The sequence below is a fragment of the Myzus persicae genome, unplaced genomic scaffold, assembly GCF_001856785.1.
Source record: "Myzus persicae strain clone G006 unplaced genomic scaffold, MPER_G0061.0, whole genome shotgun sequence".
Classification (NCBI taxonomy): domain Eukaryota; kingdom Metazoa; phylum Arthropoda; class Insecta; order Hemiptera; family Aphididae; genus Myzus; species Myzus persicae.
The window spans coordinates 241,153-262,698 of NW_019101341.1; the positions used below are offsets into that span (position 1 = coordinate 241,153).

Below are 21,546 nucleotides of genomic sequence, written 5' to 3' on the forward strand. Positions count from 1 at the left end.
ACAATTGAAGTAGATGCCTAGTATATTATCGTAATTATTGTCACAAGTCTTTAAAATAACTGAATGACTATCGAATGTGGATGGAACATATTTTTTTCAGTGCTTCTTTAATAATATATGTCAGAATTTCAGGAATAAACTATAATATCCTTCATATGATATTATTATGTATGATTTTGTTTTATCTTTAATCGTTTTATTTTATGCTCATAAGTTGTAATTTTTGTATTATATTATATCTACTTTGGCACTATAAGTTATAACTATAATAACTAATAAGTGTTTTAAACAGGTTGCTCATCAAGCATGTTCACCCCTACTTTTTCCTCAATAGAATCGAGTTAAAATTTTTGGAATTTTAAAGAACGTATAGTGTTGGTTTTCATAAACCTATATTTTTTACACCATTTAAGTGCCAGGTTGTACTATAAATTTTTTTTCAAACGAGAACCAACCTTTTTTTTGTGTGTGTTAATTAACAATGATGTATGTTTTTTATTTTATCTCTGAAGACATATTTCCTCATAAAAATAATGATCTAGTTATCAACTTTGACAGAAGTTTCTTGTAGCAAATTAGATCTAGTTGATACTATTGGTAAAATTTGAAAATTCTTAGAATACTTTTTTAAATAATCGGGGGGAAAAATACCAACATATTTCGGTAAAATTGTAATATTGTTTTTAAAATAATTGTTTAGTAGCTAATAGCAGTTAAAAAACAATTATTATATTGTCTTCGATATATCGAGGTTCTTATAAGAATATTTTTTTGACTATAAGAATGTCATGACTCATGATTTATCATTGCATATGGAAATTTAACACTACATTTTATAATTGCAGTGGTTTCAATGCAATTTTTTTTTTTAATATGACTCAGAGTTTTGTAATTTTGGGAAAAATTTGAATACATTTAAGAAAATCGTATATTTTAACCTTTTTACTGTTAATTTGTAAATAAATAACAAAATAAATTATGTATACTCTACACTTAAGCGTAGTTTTATTAATATTTTATTAATATACTTATGAAAGTGTTCAAAACCTACTTCAAGATTTCCTTATACAATTCAAAGTAAGATGTATTATTAGTTATTACCATGTTTTTTAAATGGTAGGTGCCAATGCATCCATATAATATAGTTTTAGTTTTGGCTGTCTGTTTTCAGAGTAATTCGCCATGAAATAGCTGACATAAATTTATAAAAAATCAATATAAAACTTGACAACAAAATATAAACACCTGCATTTACAAATATAGAACATTGAAAAAGTAAAATTTACAAAATGTATTATGACTTAGATAGCTATGAAGTTATGTCTATTGCGACGATATCGCGCTGGCACTGGCGTTGAATATGTGCGTGTCGCGTGCGCAGCATTTTTCTTTGAAATGTGGATTCTTATTATTGATTCATTTTTAATTGGTATTATACGAGTTCGATGATTTATTTTTCTCGAGAGGGGCTATGAGTATTTTTTGGGGGGGGGGGCAGGGGCAGGGGGCTGTGGGTTGACTCGCCGCAATATATAATATTTTGCTTTTTAACGTAATGTACATAATAATTTTAATACACTTATAATATACAGGTCGGTCGCGCACCGGCGGCACACGCACACGGCCACATCGACCTGACAGCTGCACCGGAAAACAACGCTGCGACGACGGTCTGACGGTGACTTGTACCTGCAGGCCACCTACGCTCGCGTGCGTGAACTTCGGCACGCGCTGTGATACAGCCGAGTCGTATCTATTCTTATAATCATTTTTTTTTTTTACAATGCACACAAGCACGGGGCCACTCACGCGTTTATTGGATCGCTCCTAATATACGGGCAGGGTGATTATTTTATTAGAATATAGGTAGGTACCTACCCGCAATAAACACCAAAAACCAAGCACTCGTCGCCGTGTTGAAAAGTATATTGTTGTTTTATTATATTATTGTGATCGCAAAACATGCCGCCGCCAATCGGATTTCTAGATCTTTTAGTTTTTTATCGGTCCGTTTCGTCTTTTCAACGGTCGTACGTGCTATATTCGCGAAGCTGACGTTTTTTGAGACCCGCCGATACTCGGTTCGTTTGCGAATTCGGTCTGAGCCTACGAGGTCGCGTTCCCAAACCGAGCGAGCGGACGTTTATACCCATAAATACATGTTTTTTTTTAAATATAAATATAAATTCAATAAACTGCGATATATCACGTTGTGTTTATTTCTTTTCCTCGGTAATCATAAGGCTATTAGACGGTTTTATTACAATATATATACATCATATTAATGAGTGAGGTTTTTAATCAAATAGCCGCTCTGTCGAACCGTACGTTGCTCATATTGGTAATTAGATATTTCAATATATACATTTATAATATATATTTTTAATATAACCCGATTACATATTCGTGTATTTCATTCCGTATATGTTGAGCAGGTCGGTCACTGTTGTTAAATCTTATAATATTTTTTTATGTTTTACCTATATATTAAACAATATGTGTTATTAATTAGTAAATTAGCACACCCATTGTGAAACAATAATCCACACATACTTCTGTCGTGTAAATTCAATTAATTATAGATATGCATTGAATCAAATTAACAAATAGGTTATTCACATAGAGACCAATTTCTTCCACATAAACTGTTTATTTATATTTAATAGGTAATAGTGATACAGTAATGGATATTGCTGCGGAAGTACACAAATCAAATGTCTGTTGTTTAAATGTACTCAAGGATAGTAAATAATAAATAATGTACAATATATATTTTGGACTGACTGATGTATATTATAAATTCAAAATTTATTATAGACTGAGAAAAAAAAAATAAAAAAAATTTTGAAAAAAAAATTATTTTGAAGAAAAGAAAAGTTATTAAGTTATATTATAAAGCCTGAAAGTAGGTATAACTTAATATTATCTTATGTATATAAATGTCGTCAAATAGTATCTACATGAACTTAAGGCAATTGAGTTAATTGTGAACGGCATCATCGGTGGTGTTGTCTATAAAATCAATCAAAATCCAATTTAAAACAAGTCTTTTAAATTACAAGCATATTTTATGAAGGTACTATATACATTTAAAACGGATTTTCAATGGACAAGTAATCACATTAAGGGGATAGCCCGTTTGGGCGCAGTATAAAAAAATTACCTTAAAATTGTTAACACCTTTGGGCGTACCTATTTACGAAAACACTTTTTTGCACAATAGTATATAACTAGTAATGGAATGTCTTGTGTAATCTAATCTAATGAGTACTTAATTGTTGTTTACTTTGCTGTAAACCATATTATCTTAATTATTGGAAAATTCAAAATGCTGCATCAATATAGCTATAGATATTTATCTACTAGTACAGATAATATTGTCTGTGTTCGCTATTTGATAGCTTATGATCGTAAAATAACTAATAAATTTAAAAAAGAAACTGAAGAAAAACAAACTTATGAAGTTGAAAAAATATATTGAATTACATGAAAAAATTATGAAAACGTTTTGCGGGGGAAAAATTAATTAATAACATAAAATAAGTAAAAAATATCAAAATTATATAGAATAATATTAATAAATAATAAACTAAAAACTAACAAAAATGAAATTGGGTCATTTTAAAAAGAAAAATATATTCAAATATTTTTGGAGGACTATTGAGCCAACTTCCTAGCGGTGTCTTCTGGGTAACGCTAATGGGCTCAGATTTAGTGCAATATGTTAATATATGAAAAAAATAAATGTGCCCAATATATTATTGTGGAGGGAGATATTGCGCCAAAACGTTGTATGGATTTACTCCCCAAACTGTTCTGTTTTGGATAAATGCCCACAAACGTATTTTCACTTTTCACACTACCGTTTTAAGGAGTGAAATAGATCTTATTACGAGGTCCAAAGTACTGACTTCAGTTTTACTCCGATAATAATCTCGAAAACATTTTGAATTTCTTATGTAATCTGTATTGAATCCTCCGAGTCTGAGTTTTAGAGAAAACCAGTATAAGTGTATTTTTTTGAAATTGAAATATTGAAATATGTCTAAAAATACGAAAATTTTTTATTTTTAAAAATAATATTAATTATAATTTATAAGTGTGACTAGAATGATCCCAAGTGGTCTTAAGAACAAAATATTCATTTTATTTTTAAGTGATAACATGCAATCATATTCCTCAGGTCTTATTGATATGTTGTATATACTATTCATAATATATATTTATATTAATTATAAATAGTGATATGAGACAAGAAATAATATATTAATTGATGAGCAAAAAAAATTATGATTAATGAGTTGTTAATGTAATCATATATAAAACAATAATTCTAATATCCTATATTGTGTGAATAGTATAGATACCTAAACAAACTTGAAGACTTTAACCCTCAGTCATATATTCATGGATCGACAGCAAACTTTTACACGAGACATAATATTTAACTGACAATATTTTTTTTCGATTCACATCACTCTTAATACCTATATCGTCAAAATACCATAAATAGCTAAATCTTTTAAAATTATTAATGTATTTTATATAATCATTTATAGTTTATGTATTTTTTTGTTTACCCTCATATTATATTTACTAATACGCATTGTATGTCACTATCATAGAATACTCGCTCATTAGTAAATCACTCAGGGTCTAAATTCGATTAGCATTTGTGGAATATTATGCGTGACTAAAATACATAATTATATAATATACACAGTATATGTATCGGTACATATATATGACTGCTTAATGTTTATACAAAGGTACACAGTTTTAACCAGAAACTCCCATATTACAATTTATAATACACAACGAGCTTAACCATTTCGCCCTTACCATTCTAGAATTCAATAATAATTACGTTAGTACCTATAAAGGTAGGAATTTTAGTATTTATCATTTATATAAATTATCATATGCATCCTACCACGGGCCATTGCAAAATACAATAATGCTCGTCGTTTTGAAATTATTTATTGTTATAGTCACGGTTTTGACCACAATGAACCCACATAATACCTATACATATTAATATTATTATAACATATAAGCTATTACCTACCCAAAGATCCATAGGATTTAGAAATATATAACTTCACCCTGCTCACTCAATATTTATTTATTATCAGTATTAAAGTGTTTTTTAATCCACGGTGGTTAATCGTTATATATTTGTTTAATCACTTATTGCACTTCGCGCCCTAAAAAGGGTCACTATGTAATTACTAATCAGTAATAACTATAATATAATAAAAAACAAGGACATTTGTACACATCAACACACGACTACTACACAAGTCATATATATATATTTCGTACATCTAAGTATGTATAAATGTACACCAAAAAAAAGTGTCGGATATTTTACTATTTACCCTACTAGAGTTGCGTGTTTGCCACCACTATAGGTGATTATTATCATTATAATGTTTATAATATCGTCCATATTAAATATTAACATACCATCATTATACGATTCTCTGTGAATCAGTGGCTGCTATTCTATGATCCAGGCTAAATAAACGCGTATACCATTTGATTGGCGGGTGGGTGATTAATAAATAACTATTAATCACCCAACATAAGGTATAACATAAATCGAACATTACTTTTCTCTAAATAGAACAAAATCAGTTAAAATATTTTGTAAATTATTACATGTCTTGTAATTGTATGTATGAATATTCGGTGAAAATTTTGAATCTCCAAGGTTTGAGTTGAAAAAAAAAATCGATTTGTTTAAAAACTGGATTTGCGTAAAAATTCCGAATAGTTTTATTGTTTTTTTCCTATTATTTTTTAAAGTTCTGGTAAATTTTGACTTTTGACTCCCAGAGTATCAACTTTAGATTCAGTTTGTTACAAGGAACCACCATCGAAATAGAAGTTCGAATTATTTTTCTACTATGATCTATAGAACCTCAGATGAATATTTAATAATCAATCACAAATTATCTTTTAACTATCAACATCTACAAATAATTCAAAAAAATTGAAAATAAATGTGTGACCCTCTGAATAAATATCGATGATGTGTTTTGTGGTATACCTAACTAGTGTATTTAACATGGGGATGATTTTTCTCCAGTTTTTTCAACTAAATAAAAGCCATAATTTGTACGAGTATTTTCCTAAACCATATGCTGTGACAATTGTACCCACTATTGTTTATATTACATTTATGTTTATGTAAAGACGTTAAGCTGCATAGCTTGCAGAGGTAGGTGTAAAAGATTGACAGAGAGTTGTTTAGAGAATGAAAGATGTCAAAAACTTTTTATTTACTATTACATAATTAAAAATAATAAACTGTATTCACGCACAACGTTATAAAAGGGAAAATTATGTTTGAATAATAATTTAGAATCGTATTCTATTGATACAATTATGTGGTTACACATTTTCGATAATCTATTATTTTAAACAATACGAAGAAAGCAAAATATGAAGTTTATTTAATATTATATTAATTCATGCTAAATTTGTGATTCGATGCGTATTTCAACTGTTTGAATGCCAGACCTGTTAATTATTTATTCCCAATATTATAAATAAAAAGGGCAAAAGTGGTAAGTTAGTTAACCGTTCTGCTGTACTGTAGCCGCCATATAGAGAAAGCCACTGTAATGTACCTTTGTGTTAAATTTGATTTCAATGATAAATCATTGCATAGTACAAAAAAACTATTCTGGACGAAGACAATAGTATTGTTGAGTCAGCCTTTATTACTATAGTCTATAAGTATGTTTTATCATGTATTTATATAATTATAATTTATAACAGTAATTTTTGTTTACTACTAGCTATAGCTATATTTATTGCAACGCATTATGGGTCGGTTTGTTTGTGTCAGAAATCTTATTTCTGTAACCAAACCTATAATATCATATAAACAAAAATATATTCGATTTAAAACGTTATAAAATGTTACTCATGTGTGAATAGCTATGAATAACGAAGCAAAGAATACGCCCAGACTTTCAAGGTATTTGTGTGTTAAATGTGGAGCCAATTAGTTCAGTAGTTTCCAAGTTATACAAACTCATACAAACGTATATTCGTTTATAAACCTTTGTTTATTGTTTATATAATGTCTAATATTATCAATATATGTATGAGAATCGCACATGCAACTAGTTTCTTTGCAATGCATTCCAAAATTACTCAACCGATTTTGATAAGATTATACTCAATGTGTATGTTTTGGTCCAACTTAAAATATAGGCAATAGGTTGTTGTTATCTCGATAAGTGGTCCTTAATTTTTTTTATTGAAAATTTAAGAAATTATTTTGAGATTGATGGAAATTGTTTGTACATTGTTGCTATTGGTTACAGCTTGCACATTATAATACCAATAAATAGTATTAGTAAAATTTAGTATTCATTGCTACTATGGTTACTCCATTCGTCAGATGAGGTAAAAACATACAATAATTTGTCGAGGTTATGGTTTCAAATAAAGAAATTATGTGTTGAAACAAAATAACATGACAGTTGAATGTATGTTTGTAGCTTATATAGGTACTCAAAAATTACTTAACCGATTTTTCGAAAATTTCCAATCATCTTTGGAGATTTCAGCAAAATGTAGAGAGTTTGAACTACGTTCGATTTATATATCAAGTGCTGTTTCCAATCCAATTGGTATTTTTAATGGGAAGCAAAGTGCACTAGAATATTATATACATACAATATGTAAATAGATTAATAATACTGTTAGTTGAATTAGTTATTGTCAAAAACATTGTATTTGAAGATGTGATAAAAAGTTTTAACTACCCACAAATAATATTTATGAATTACAACAAAATAACTAAAAACGTTTATCCTAATTTAAATTTGAACTTGAAATGTCTATAGACATATTAATAAAGTGCTATTTTCATGTATGAAAAAATGTATTCCTATTATTTCGAAAAATACTGAGAAGATTTGACATAAACACAATAACACCTAAAGAATCAACTAAATCAAATTTTCTACCAGAAACTACCCCAAAGACTCTCAGTAATTTTTTTACTAAAAAGAGTATTTACAGAAACAAAAAAAAAACGCATTATTATAAAATAAATAGTTCATTTCCCCTTTAAAATTCTAAGAAAACATATTTTACTATTAATAGAATTAGGAAATAGATAACAGTGGAGTAGATAATTAATAGCACCTAAATATTGCTTGTATGATTTTTTTTAATGATAGTAATTTTTTGTACCTACGAAATTTATAATAATATAAAAATATACAATTATATATACAAATAATACATAATGATTATATATGTTAATACATATATATATATATATATTAATATTGTTAATTTTTTTGTAAATATAATATATTTATGTGGATGTTTCAATAATTCGCAGTAGATAAATCATACTCATAGATCTTACCGTGGCAGTATGCTATACAGAGACAATATAAACTATGAATGCATGATAAGTGGTGACTTGTAATATTATATAATTACAATGTAATTGATGGCATTAATTATTAGTGCTGAATTTAGAGTTATGAACATCAAATGCATTCTATACATCCAAGGAAAACGATTAAATATTGCGGTATAGGTACCTAAGTATTAAGGTAAGTACTAAGTAAGTAGGTGCCTACATTTTAATAACCAAATCACGCATAATATCACACCGCATATAATTCGTACACTTTGAATGCAATTTTTCATGTATGCCTTCTATACATGTTTTTCTAGTTTAATAGTTCATATTCCAACTGTGAGTTTTTGAAAAAGGAGGTAATTAAGAGTTGAATTATAAATGGGTAAATATTGAATAGGATAAACATAAATTCAAATATTGTTTTACAAATTCTTCTTATGATTAAACACAATATTTATCATATTCAAAAAATTATATTTTTGAATATAATATTATGTTTCTTATACGTAATAACAAATATTCATCACTGCACATAAAACGAGAGCTTTTGTTTTAGGATATTTTTCATCAAGTTAAATGTATGTACTGACCTGATATAAAGCAACCAAAAATAAAAGTAACATAGTATATGGTATTAAATCTAATTTTATTAATACAACAATCAATTTACAAAACCTTTTGATTAGGTAATGAAATTTATCTCATTCAAAAAAATTATATTTAAAAAATATAATATGTTACTTTTATAGAATATTTATTATACCCACGTATAAGATCATGTACAATAATATTAACTTACATTTTAGGATATTTTTCATCAAGTGGCAAGTATGTATTTAATCACTGCTCACTTACTAAAATGCACCCAAAAATAAAAGTAACATATGGTATTAGATTTAATTTTGTTAATGTAAAATATGGGCAAATATTGGAATAGTAGGATATTTAATATAAATTCAAGTTTCACTTTATAAAACTTTATGATTAAATAGGTACATGGTTTTATATAAAAAACATTCAAACATATAATTATGTGATAATACAATTTAAAGCATAATTTTCTTATAGGTAAGTAATGTTTACAAATTTATCATTAAGATGGTTTTCTATTGTAACCGTCGAACAATTTTTTAATACAAATGTTTTAAAATGTTTTAATTGTAACGTTGAATTATGTGTACATATCTATAAGAATTTATTGTTTGTACACTTCAGTCACAAAAAATATAAAACTAAAAAAAAGTACACAAATTAATTTGGTTAATGTTTTGATGATCAATGTTTGTAAATAAATATGTTTAATGTGTAAATATAATAAAATATACAAATGTATAGTACAAAATATAATATATAGGTGTATACTGTATATAACAACTAAACTGCCGTCGGGGCCACCACGAATAGACGATAAAAATTCTGGTCGTAAGGAATATGCACCACACAAACCTCTCTAGAACCGAATTTGTCGCCGTTTTTCAAACAAATTCGGATCTACAGGGTAGATGTAGAGCATCACTACACCGAAGACGGACGGTTTCCAAAACCGCCGTGTGACGACGAAGACTGGTGGCCCTCTGCACGCAGTTTCCAGGCGGCCAATTGGGCCCTCTGAAACAATACGAAAGAACGCCAAACGTTGACTACATTATGAGCGGTTTATGAGGCGTAATAGAAAAAAGAAACAAATTAATAAAAAAAACTATTTCGGAAAAAAAATATAAAAACGTACAACAGTTAAATAATGTAACGTGCATGGGTCGTGTGCACGCGGATGTTATTCGCACGACAGCTCTGAGCTGTCTGTCCGTGATTTCATCGCGTTAGTCATCGGCATCGTCCCCTTTTTACACACGACCGCGACGTGTCAACGAACTCTCTCCCTTCGCCCGGCATTACGCACGCAAAATAAAAAGGGTCGCGTACACGCGAAGGGTCCGCAAATTTTTTTTTCGTTTTTTCGTATTATTATTATTATTATTATTATTATTATTCCGTTTCTCTTTCACACAACGACGACGGCGATGACGACGACGACGACCACCACCACCACTACTCGCTTACTCTCTCCCGCAACGATAAATCGTTTATAGAGAAATAAAAACAAAAAGCACGACACGCGCGCAAGTATATAACGCGACACACCCCTACGCCCCCGCACCCCTCTCCGCGTCTACCGAAAAGGGTGAATCGTGCGTACGCGATCAATACTCGACGATGATGGGGAGTGGAGGTGTCGCGAGGCGTTGGCGTCGGCCGCGGCGGCGTCGGGCACGAGCGCCGCTGAATGCAAATTACTCAGCGCCGGGCGAGTGTACTCCCCTACCACCACCCAACGCGACCCCGTCACCCACCCACCATCCCGCCCACCAACGCGTGACCAAGCCGCTGACCGCCCTAGCTGCAGCCCTTCTCTCGCGACGCTCCTAATCTCCGTGAACGCACGCGATCCGTACGTTTATTAACCGCCGACCGGTTTCCGTTACGTATTATAAGTATACGATTAAAAAAAATGAACAAACCCTCGTTAATGTACATAGGTATTAGTATATGCGTACAAATATAAATATTTATAATAATATGTAAATATAAATGTATATATTATAATAGCCATCTGCACCCGATTCGTATAAATTATAATAATATTAGGTATAATAACAATATAATAATATGCCAATTCGACAATAATATATTCTATATTTTAAATGAATAATACTTTTTTTTTATGTGAGATTACGTTTGTTTAGCAAAATATTAGTTTTCGATTAAGTTAAAAGTTTAGAAAATCAAAAACTAAAATATATTTCATCTTGGCGTTCGAATACTATATATAAGTAATAATGTACAATACATATTATTGCCATGGAAATAAACTATATAAGTAATAGTGTACAACATATAGGTATAATATATTATCATATGTAAATAAAAAAAAAAAGTTAAGTTAGATGAATGTAATTTATTAAGAAAAAATAAATAGATAAACGAATAAAAACATCGTATAGATTATTAAAATAAAAAAAAAAGTTTAAAAAGTGTTCATGCTTACCATACACAGTCGTGTTGTACGACCGGACAGCAGCAGGAGCAGGAGCGGCAGCAGTGTCTCCAGCAGCAGTGGAGTGTCTGGCTCGGCGGTTGAGTCATCACTGACGGCTACAGCAGCAGTGCATGAGAGGACCAGCTCGCTGGGCGCCACTGACCAGAATGAAGTGTAGGAACAGCCGTGTTGTCCGTCCAGAGTCTGTCGTCGGAGTACCGCACGTCGGGCGTTGCTTTTTCGGGGTTAGCTCGGTGGTCCCGGCGCGTCGGGCTGTATCGATCGGGGCGGCGGCGCGCCCTTTTCTCGGACGCAGGACGTGTGTGGAGGTACGACGGTTTCCGATCGGCGCGCCGTCTGGTGGCCACGCGCAGGGGTCATACGCAGACTCCCGCTGCACACATCTTCCTATGCGATCGGCGACCCTTCCGAAATCATCCCTCCGAATTTCACCCCGCCAAATAACCCTCACCGATGCCGCGGTCTTTGCCGTATTTCGTCCACCACTACATACCTCGTCCTGTTCAGCTAACCACCGCTGCTACCGGCTCAGCCGCCACGCACCGCCCGAACGCTCGGTCGCTCACCCTCCGACCGACACAATGCGCTGCTCGACCACTCCGCCGCCGCGATCATCTGACCCTCCTCGCGCGTATATTTATGCAAAGCTCGTAAATTACTTCTTCTTCTTCTCCTCGTCCTCCTCGTCCTCCTCCTCCGTCTTCTCTTCTCCTCTTATGCTGCCACTATACTTCTTCTCCTTCTCATCCCATTCCACCTCTTCCTACTTCTCCTCGTGTTCCCAGTTCCTACCTCTCTCAAGCCAACTGCTGCGTATATCCCATATTCGAACCCCTCGCGCACACGATCCGCTCTTTTCGACCCTCTTCTACTTGCTGCTGCAGCCGCTCCCCTGCACACACTCACACAAACTTTACTACGTGTGTATAATGTGTATATATACATGGATAGCTCGAAAACGACTACGACATGGGTGAGTGAGTGGGTGGATGGGTGGTAATGAAATTTGGTGTCGTTGTGGTGGCGGTCGGGTAGTAGTATTTTTGAGAGAGAGAGTTTCTCTCTGGGGTCTTCCTCATCCGCGGTAACGGGTGCTAAAAAAAAGGGAAATTATATATATATATATTATACGCGCGGTCTTTGCCTTTGTGTTGTTTTTTGTGGGCTCGCTAATTGCCCTGATGTAATCAAAAACCTGAAAGCGACCTTTAATGCCACCGTGATGGGCTCTGCAGGGTTGGATAAGATCGTTTCGTATATTATTATTATATTATATATGGTGTTTTTTCGCTGTATACTTATGCTCCTTATTCTGATGCTTTCTACAAGTATAATTTAATGTATTTATATAAATTCATAAAAGTGTGATGAATCGTTATATTTTGATTATAAAAAAAATAAACTTGACGTAGAAGTACAAATAAAAAGTTGAAGCTAAACAAATTTAATGCTTGAATATTATATTTCAACAAGAAAAGTGCTAAACGACCGCTGGGGATAGTATTAGATTGATGATAGAGTTGATTCATGCGGTATATAATTATACGATATATTAGATGTGGTATGTATCAAGGCCTTGGCTAATAATTCAATGTACCCAGTACTGCTGGAAATTGGAAATCTTAGTAAAAGAATTCATAGCAGGACTGTCGTGAAAACCAAGATTGGAGACCATCGTGCAACAAAAAGAAAATTGTCTACAGAATATGTATATGTAGGTACATATAGATAGGTACGTGAAATATTGAAGATTAAACTCGAACATCTCAAATAGGTATTATTTCTGTTTCTGTAACTTACATAATATATTTAAATAGGCGTGTAAACAATATAAATTGTAAATCATTAAAAATAAAATGTATAGTATATATACGAGATAATAGCAAGATTTTCTTTTTTTTGATTCCGAGTAATGATTTTACATTGATGTGTGTTTTATTATAGATGTCGATAAAAAAATTTCTGTTGGTCAAAAAGCTACATAATTTAGAGGTTTTGCAAAAATCGTTATAACTGGAATTTAAAAAATAAGTTGATTGTAAATCCACATATTTTTTCTATAAGCTTGATGTTAAGATTTTTACAAAATTCTTCAAAACTACGCCAATTTGCCAACTTTTGTGTAACTTTAAGGCAATATCTAATGCTTGACAATTTAATAGAAGGTTTCTCTTAAGTAGTTCTTACTGAAACATAAAAATCTAATAAATGTGTAAGTACAATAATTTTTTATAGAGATTTGATGTTTGAAATTCAAATTTGGACTAAATTAGATATTTAAACAATGAAATACAAATTATAGTTATTATTTGTTGGTCATTCAAAAGGAGGGACTTGAAACTTTAATACACACACTGTCAATTTAAATTTTTAAATGTAATGTTTTCGGAAAACAAATAATCATTCTATACCGTATAACTGATAGGGAAATAAATTACTTTAATAGCATTATAAATGTTATATAAAATATACTTAAAAGTATAGGCCGACTTTGATCGTGTTCAATGATTTAACCCACAAATTACAGGGACTTACTCAATGACGAGGTACACTCAACATCTACTAAATTGTACAATAGAGTGGTTCATTTTTTCAATTTTTTTTAGTAATGTCAATTGCCATATTATTATCTAAAGTATTTTTGATGGAGAGTAAAAAATAAAAATACCAGAAATAATAAAAAAAATTGATGTCTCTATCATTCTAACTGTTATAGTTTAAATTTATAAGCGTAAATTATTAATGTAATTTATTTTCAGTTCTGTACCTATATTTGAAATAAATGTATTTAATATTCATATTTTACAGTCATCCATCTATAAATTATGGTCATGGTAGAAACATAATATATTATTAGTTTTTAATATTTACTTTCCTTTTTTAGTGGAATTTTAGTTAAAATTTGTTGCTGATGTCTATACCGAACTTTACACTCTATTACTTTAATATTATATGCTCCAAAATATGTGTGGCTAACAAAACAATTGATCTCGATACTTCTAATGTTGTAGCCATTTAGTTGAAATCCGAAGGCATGAATAATAAATATAAATTATGTTATAATATATATTTTTTTTAGTTTGTTATAGGATACAGTTTGCTTAAAAATGTCAAAAAGTGTATGATTTAGATATTTGTTGGAGTTAAATATTGGTAATATTGTAAAATATACAAAACCACGAACATTTTTACTTTAGTTTTTAATTAATCAATGTATCTTACATGATAATTTATGTACCTATGTACCAATGATGCCTATGCTATATCACTCATTTGAAAAAAAGTAGTATCCCATTTGAATAAAAAATAGTCTGTTAAAAATAGTCTGCATGTCTATATATGACACTACTTATTCTAACTTCTAATACTTTTTACACTTTACTTTTTGCTAACATTTAGTATTATCTAATTATTAAAATATAATATATAGTACCTATGTCTTACATTTTATTTTTATATTTTAATTTATTTTCACGTTAAGTAATTTGAATCTATATACGAACCAGTTATGTACATATTTTTGATTACTTTGTCATTTTTTAAGAAAAATTAGTATTTTAATAGATTCTAATTTATGTAGATGTAGATCAATTATATCGATTTAGAGAGATAAGCATTACAATAAAGTATTATTAAATTTAATTTAGGCCAAACAATTATTACTTAGGTAATTATTTTTATAAATCTTATAATTTGTTTAAAATTAAGGGGGTGAATAATATTTTTAATGTATAAAGTTATAAATTATTTATTTTGTGTTTGTTTCATTTCATTAATCAGTGAGGAAATATTTCTGGAACGTTCAAACAATACAAAAATTATCTTGAGTATAATTCGCAAGGTATAAACTAAACAAAAATTAAAAATGAACCCTGGGTTACCTACTCGAAACCACGGTACAGAATTTTAATCAGAAAGAATTTATGACAAAAAACACATTTATTAAAAGAGGGTCCATAGTTTTTAATTACACAAAAAGGAACGTATAAGTGTTCAACTCTAACGTTTGACGTACGTTGATAAAGACTTTTTTAGATAAAATATAAAAATATGCATTCCCTAAATGTTGCTCTTTTTACTGTTTCAAGTTAAACATTCTTGTGAAGTAAAGAACAAAAAAACTATTCTTGAGACGTTAGAAAAAGTCTATATTCATAACGAAAAAGAGGGGAAGCCTCAACTAAGCCGACTTTTGTACAATTCTTTATTGTTTTTCATATACCTAAAACTTTTTCTTTGTAATAATCTTAGCAAACTCATTTATTTTTACTTTTATATTTCAGAGAATGTTGCCTAACTAACTTATTCTTCAAGATGTTAAAACTATATAACTACATTATCTGTAAATAAAATCTGTATGAAACTCATCTCAAGAGAAGCACATCTAAGTGTAAAAAATGTCGTTTATATTTTTAATTTTGAAACATCATTCATTTTATTCTTTTTATTTTTATTTGAACTAACACAGTTTTAGTTTTCAGATAATAATAAAAAAAAATTATATTTAGTAACTTTATTCGATTTGTAATCGAAACTGGAGCTGTATAGTATCCATAATATTCACCAAAAAGTATCTTTAGAATAAAATTTAAAAATTTTTAAAACTTTATTATACAGCCAATGTATTCTTTGTAAAATAAGTTTAGAGTCTAATAAGTTTTTTAGCATTATATAAAATAATATGTATTAATACATTTTCTTTTATAAAAGAATATATATATTTAGAATACATATTATAGGTACCTAATTAAACATTTGCATTACCTAACATAGGTAAATAATTAGATAAATTATATCAAAAAATATTTTTATTTTATCAGTCTTTCGGTGAACTCAGTTCAATACGGTATTTTTAAAAGTAATTTTGACGATATTTTTTTATTAAAGAAATATTTTCGAGGTATCACGAAAAATACCAATACAGAAGGAACCATAAGATTCCTCCGAAGAATAAAATCAATAAAAATACTTACACATCAACACATAATCTTTTTAAAACAGAAAATAATCGAACACAACTGATGAAATATCCATTAGTCTATATAGAACACTTATAGACGTTGAGCGAAACGTTTTGGTTCGTTTCATTTTGACGAAAGTAAAAAAAAAAAAGTATAGACGGTTTGAACATCGGTATTTTTATAAAAATATTTTCTTTGTAAACGAGGTTTTTGCACTGTTCGCAAGTCCTCACTGTATTTACCGACCATTTCGGTTGAAGTGTTATTTTTACTCATTTATCGTTTTGTTTATTTCCATCGACCCAAAATGTTTTGACAGTTTACGTATTATATTTCCCAGCTCCCATGTATAGCATACTTAGCAGGTAGTTCAAATACGCTATTGTGTATACAGATCACCGTGAAGATATAATATATTTATTATAGTGGAGTGAGTGAAGATTCTATTGTTTCGAAATCCTACCAATCAGCTAAACAGCCGTACAGTTATATGACTTCCAATCGTCGTTAACTTTCGGCAAACGTATAGAAAGCCAGATCACAGGAGATAATATTAGAGACTGAGAGCATATAATAGTAGTCGATTTGGAAATCGCGTATGACGTATATCTATAAACCGTCCTATGGAAATACCTACCTAATAAGAATATATAGTATGGATTCTATATCCCAAATAACATTATTCGCGGTTCGTCGAGTATAATAATATACTATATTATAATGTGACTGATTTAATCGATAATTCGGAAATTGAATTTGAAATGAGTCGGCAGCAATTGGTTGTTTTATCCCGGATTTTTTTCGTTCGAAATGCCACTTTTTATTTTTTGTGCTCACTGAAAAGTTCGTCTGGAACTTTTTTTTTACTTCATCCCTCATCAGGTTTTTAAAGTGTTAAATAATTTATTACACCTACAATATATAACTTTATAATATATATATATATATACATTATACGATATACCAGTCTTCACTCAGATCCTTCAAGTTTTATGTTACAGTACCTATATGTACTTTTATATAAGCTTATATCACTGAATGCAATTTTCTCTATTTTTGAAGCAGCTTATCCACGACCTACATATTATCCTACAATTGTTTTTGAAAATATAAAATATGGAACTATATAGTTGTATAGTAAACATGTCCTATATTATTATGGTTTGTTGGTATTACGATTTATTGGGTGTCACATAAATCAAACCAATTGGCTACCTATAGTCTTTACCTTTTTATTCGGAGAGATTTACATTTTTTCAAACATTTATAAACAACAATATATTATTATTATATAAACAATAGCCATAGGTACGCAGTAGTGTATACAAACTTGTTTCTGTATAAAAAATACAAGTATTATACCTACCATGTGTGTATTAAAACCGTTGTGTTTGATACGTTGTTTTGATATAGGTAATAATATATTATAATGTATACTCAACTCAGAAAATAGAAGAAAAATTGTTTTTTTTTTTTTTTGCGCCAAAGTTCAAAGCTTTCAAACGAATACACACATATACACATATGGAGCATCGAGCAGAGGATTACAGACATTTATGTATATGAATGAAAGCTTCTATAATCATATTTATATATATCATGTTTTCGTCTGATTTTATGCGATCGAAATATGGGAAAAACCATTTAGATTATATACGTTAGGTACCTGTGCAGAGGAAGTTTCTTTACGCGTATTATAATATACACTCGGTATATAATAAAAATTGGCTTTTAAATTTTAAAATACAATATACGTAAGTATGTATATCACTCTACACACGTAAACGGTTTTCTTATACATGGATGTTGAAAAATCGTTGTTTTACAAGGCATATATATACTATATGCTCGTATACACAGACGGTCGTATTAAATATACAATTTATATAGGGTGTCTAGGGTCTCGACGGTGTCTCATATAATATTAGTCATGATAATACAGTCGTAGTTACTATGCGTACAAGTATTTAATTATTATATATTTATATACTGCTCGAACCGTGTCTCTCCCAAATTTAAAATCGTATGTTCGAATACACTGGTAGGTACTCATCTCAGTCATAATAACATAACATTAAATTGTTAAGTTTATTTACTGAGCGCAATACGCATTTATCTCTTTACTATAAGTCTTCGAAACAAGAGAAAAGAAAATATTGTGATTTTGTAATACTAGGTAAACTAAAAATGACGAACACCACTCTTCATTCATATACCTCCTAATATTCCAATATATTATCATGCATCTGGAGTGACAATTTTTGGAAATATTTAGTCCGCGTATTGGAAAAAAGTTATTGATGGAGACAAGAAAGCTGCAACGAGACACACTGTATAGTATAGCGAATTGACGCAATTCCTTCGCTTTGGTTTTTAGAATTCGCACACGCCGTCGTCATCGCCATCCCTTTATACTCCAAACTGTATACGTCATACACACACACACACACACACACACACACACACACACACACACACACGCGTGAAACGAGGATATTATGTACGTGCGCGTTGTACGAAATGCGATCTCCGTTCGGGGTGCGGTGGGTCGGCGGCGGCCGCGGTGCTGTCGGGGGAGTTAATGTTTAGATTGAGGGGGCCGGCTCGGTAGTGCAGCACATCAGTTACTATATATATATATTTAGGGGTGAGATGGACAGAGGGAGGAAAACGAGGAAAAGGGAATGCAAATTTTTCAATGGTATAAATCATCCACAAAGGGTTTTACTATTGTTTAAATCGTGCGTGTGTGTGTGCGCACGCGCCGTGATGTGTGTGTGTGTGTGTTCGTATAACCAATTATAATATTGCCAGGCGAGATCCTTTCTCCCGAGTATGTATACATATTATTATATTATTATTATCGTTATAATATATTATAACATAATATATGTTGATGGGTTACCCCGTTCCCCATCCACAAATCTAACGCATGACGAAACCAGAAAATGAAAAATTTCAACAAAGACAATTTTTGTAGTTTTTTTTTTGAAAATTTTAGGTACCTTTAACAAAAATGTATGTAAAACATATCTCGGTATTCAATATTACGCTAATGAAATTGAAAATATTATTCATTTTTAATATTTTTATACATTTTATCATCTTCAAACTTAAAACCCTCAAAAAAAAAAAAAAAAAACTGTGGATATATTTTCGCTATATTTTTTTAATTACTCTAAGAAAACTTGTGTGAAATCTTGTTTTAAATTTTCCAGATTTTTACATCAAACAAATATTTAATCAATAAATAAAAATCAAGTTGAAAATGTCATATGTCAATTTACTGTATTTATTATCTATACCACAAAAAAGCCAAAATATTTTTAAAATTATATCTTGTCTAGAAAATTCTAATATATTCTATATTTGGTGCACAAATTCAAGTATGTATAGGTTATTTTTGAAATATAATAAAAAATCTATTGATTTTGAAACTAGTAACAGGATTTGCATAAATTTTATTTTTGTTTTTCCCAATTATTGTGAAAAGTACGAAGAATTGCTTGCCATTAAATTTTCTACCATAAACCACCTTAAAGTTTAAGACTGAAGCTCCTATAGTGAAGTTGACAACAAATCTACATATTATCATCGTACGATGTGTAAGACTAAAACATTTATTGCTCCATTCAGAATCTATAATATATTATTTCTTCAAAATGTCAGTTAAAGACCAAAAAGTTCTAACTGTATATTAAACTTTTTGTTTACGAATATTTTGTTTTGATTGAGTCAGAAAATTTTTTTTCACGGGAAACGAAGTTTGATTAAATACAAAAATTATGTGACATGATGTCAAAACTAAAATAATTTGGTGGTTCTATATTCTTTATAGAATTGTTTACTTTGTTGATTAATGTACATTTGATATTCCACTATCATTATAAGATTGTAAATGGTTGTTAATACAATGGATGTGAGATAGTAATTTTTGGTAATTATACTAATATATTTTATATTATATATTAAATTAGTTATATTGTAGAACTTATATTTTTCTAAAACTGTACCTATATAGTTGAGAACCAAAAGTTCAATTTAGAATTTAGATCACTGTTGAATAAATTTGTTAATTGTATTGATTTTTCGAACCTCTTACATAGTTCTCGATAACTCTTTAGATGATAAGCCTATAAAGGTTGTTTGTGTGGTTAATTAACGGGCATTGATAGTTAAGTCTACATGTATAAAAAAGTTAAAAAAAATCACCTTTGCACTCTCGCAGACCTATGCGAACACAATATTAAACATTATAATTATAATGCATAAAATATACGAGCACACCTGCAAATACTGCAGAATGTAATGCGCTTGTAGTACAACGTGTGTATACGTATATATAGATGTAATTTTTTATGATATTATCTACTTTAATTCTATTATATTTTGTTGACATGTGTTGTAATAAAACTGTGGTATAAACCAAGTTTTTTTCCCCAAACAATTCGCGTAAAGCCGGGAGATTTCAAGTAAGATTCAAACGCATCATGACTACGTGTGCTGTGCATCCGTGTGTTTCGGTTTCATCCCATACAAGCGCGCTCTGTGGTCGACTACGGCTATAACCTATCGATCGGCGCGAATATTGTCGTCTTGGCACAAAAGGGTCACTCGGAGGAGTGTGTAGTGTACCAAATCTGCAAGACCGAAAATCTGATGAAATAAATATTTACAAACACACTCGCACACATACACATAATATTATATGCACTGACTGTTATAATAATAATATATTACTTAGACGGCATATTATATTGTCTACTGTATAATTATATTTACTAAACTGAATAAATAACATGATAGCACTTTAAAACGTTTCTAGAATATTTCAATTTATAACTAACTGGACCAGAGCCCATTTTTTATTCCTCATTCCTACAACACACTCCATATCTAATGGACAGGTTAGTCTTACGCGCGGACACCCCGCACCTCACCGAATGATGGGTCTCGTGAATTATAATAATTATTTAGCTTGAACTATTTTTTTGTTCTTTGGTCACTAATGAATCTATTAAATCTGTTAAAAATGTACCTATGATTTGCTGTATCTCCGTGTAATTGTTTTGAAACTTCCTCGTTTGAACGTCGAATCATGATAAACAAAAAAAAAAATTATA

General features: G+C 30.3%; 1 protein-coding gene across 1 annotated transcript; it reads right to left on the bottom strand.

Annotated features, from left to right (window-relative positions):
- Positions 1-8,643: 8,643 nt before the first annotated feature.
- Positions 8,644-21,317, bottom strand: LOC111028702. Its single transcript, XM_022307434.1, has 3 exons — positions 21,271-21,317; positions 11,451-11,676; positions 8,644-10,012 (listed from the first exon to the last, which is right to left on the bottom strand). The coding sequence occupies exons 1-3, from the start codon at positions 21,315-21,317 to the stop codon at positions 9,920-9,922; spliced, it is 366 nt and encodes a 121-aa protein (XP_022163126.1). The 3' UTR covers positions 8,644-9,919.
- Positions 21,318-21,546: the final 229 nt, after the last annotated feature.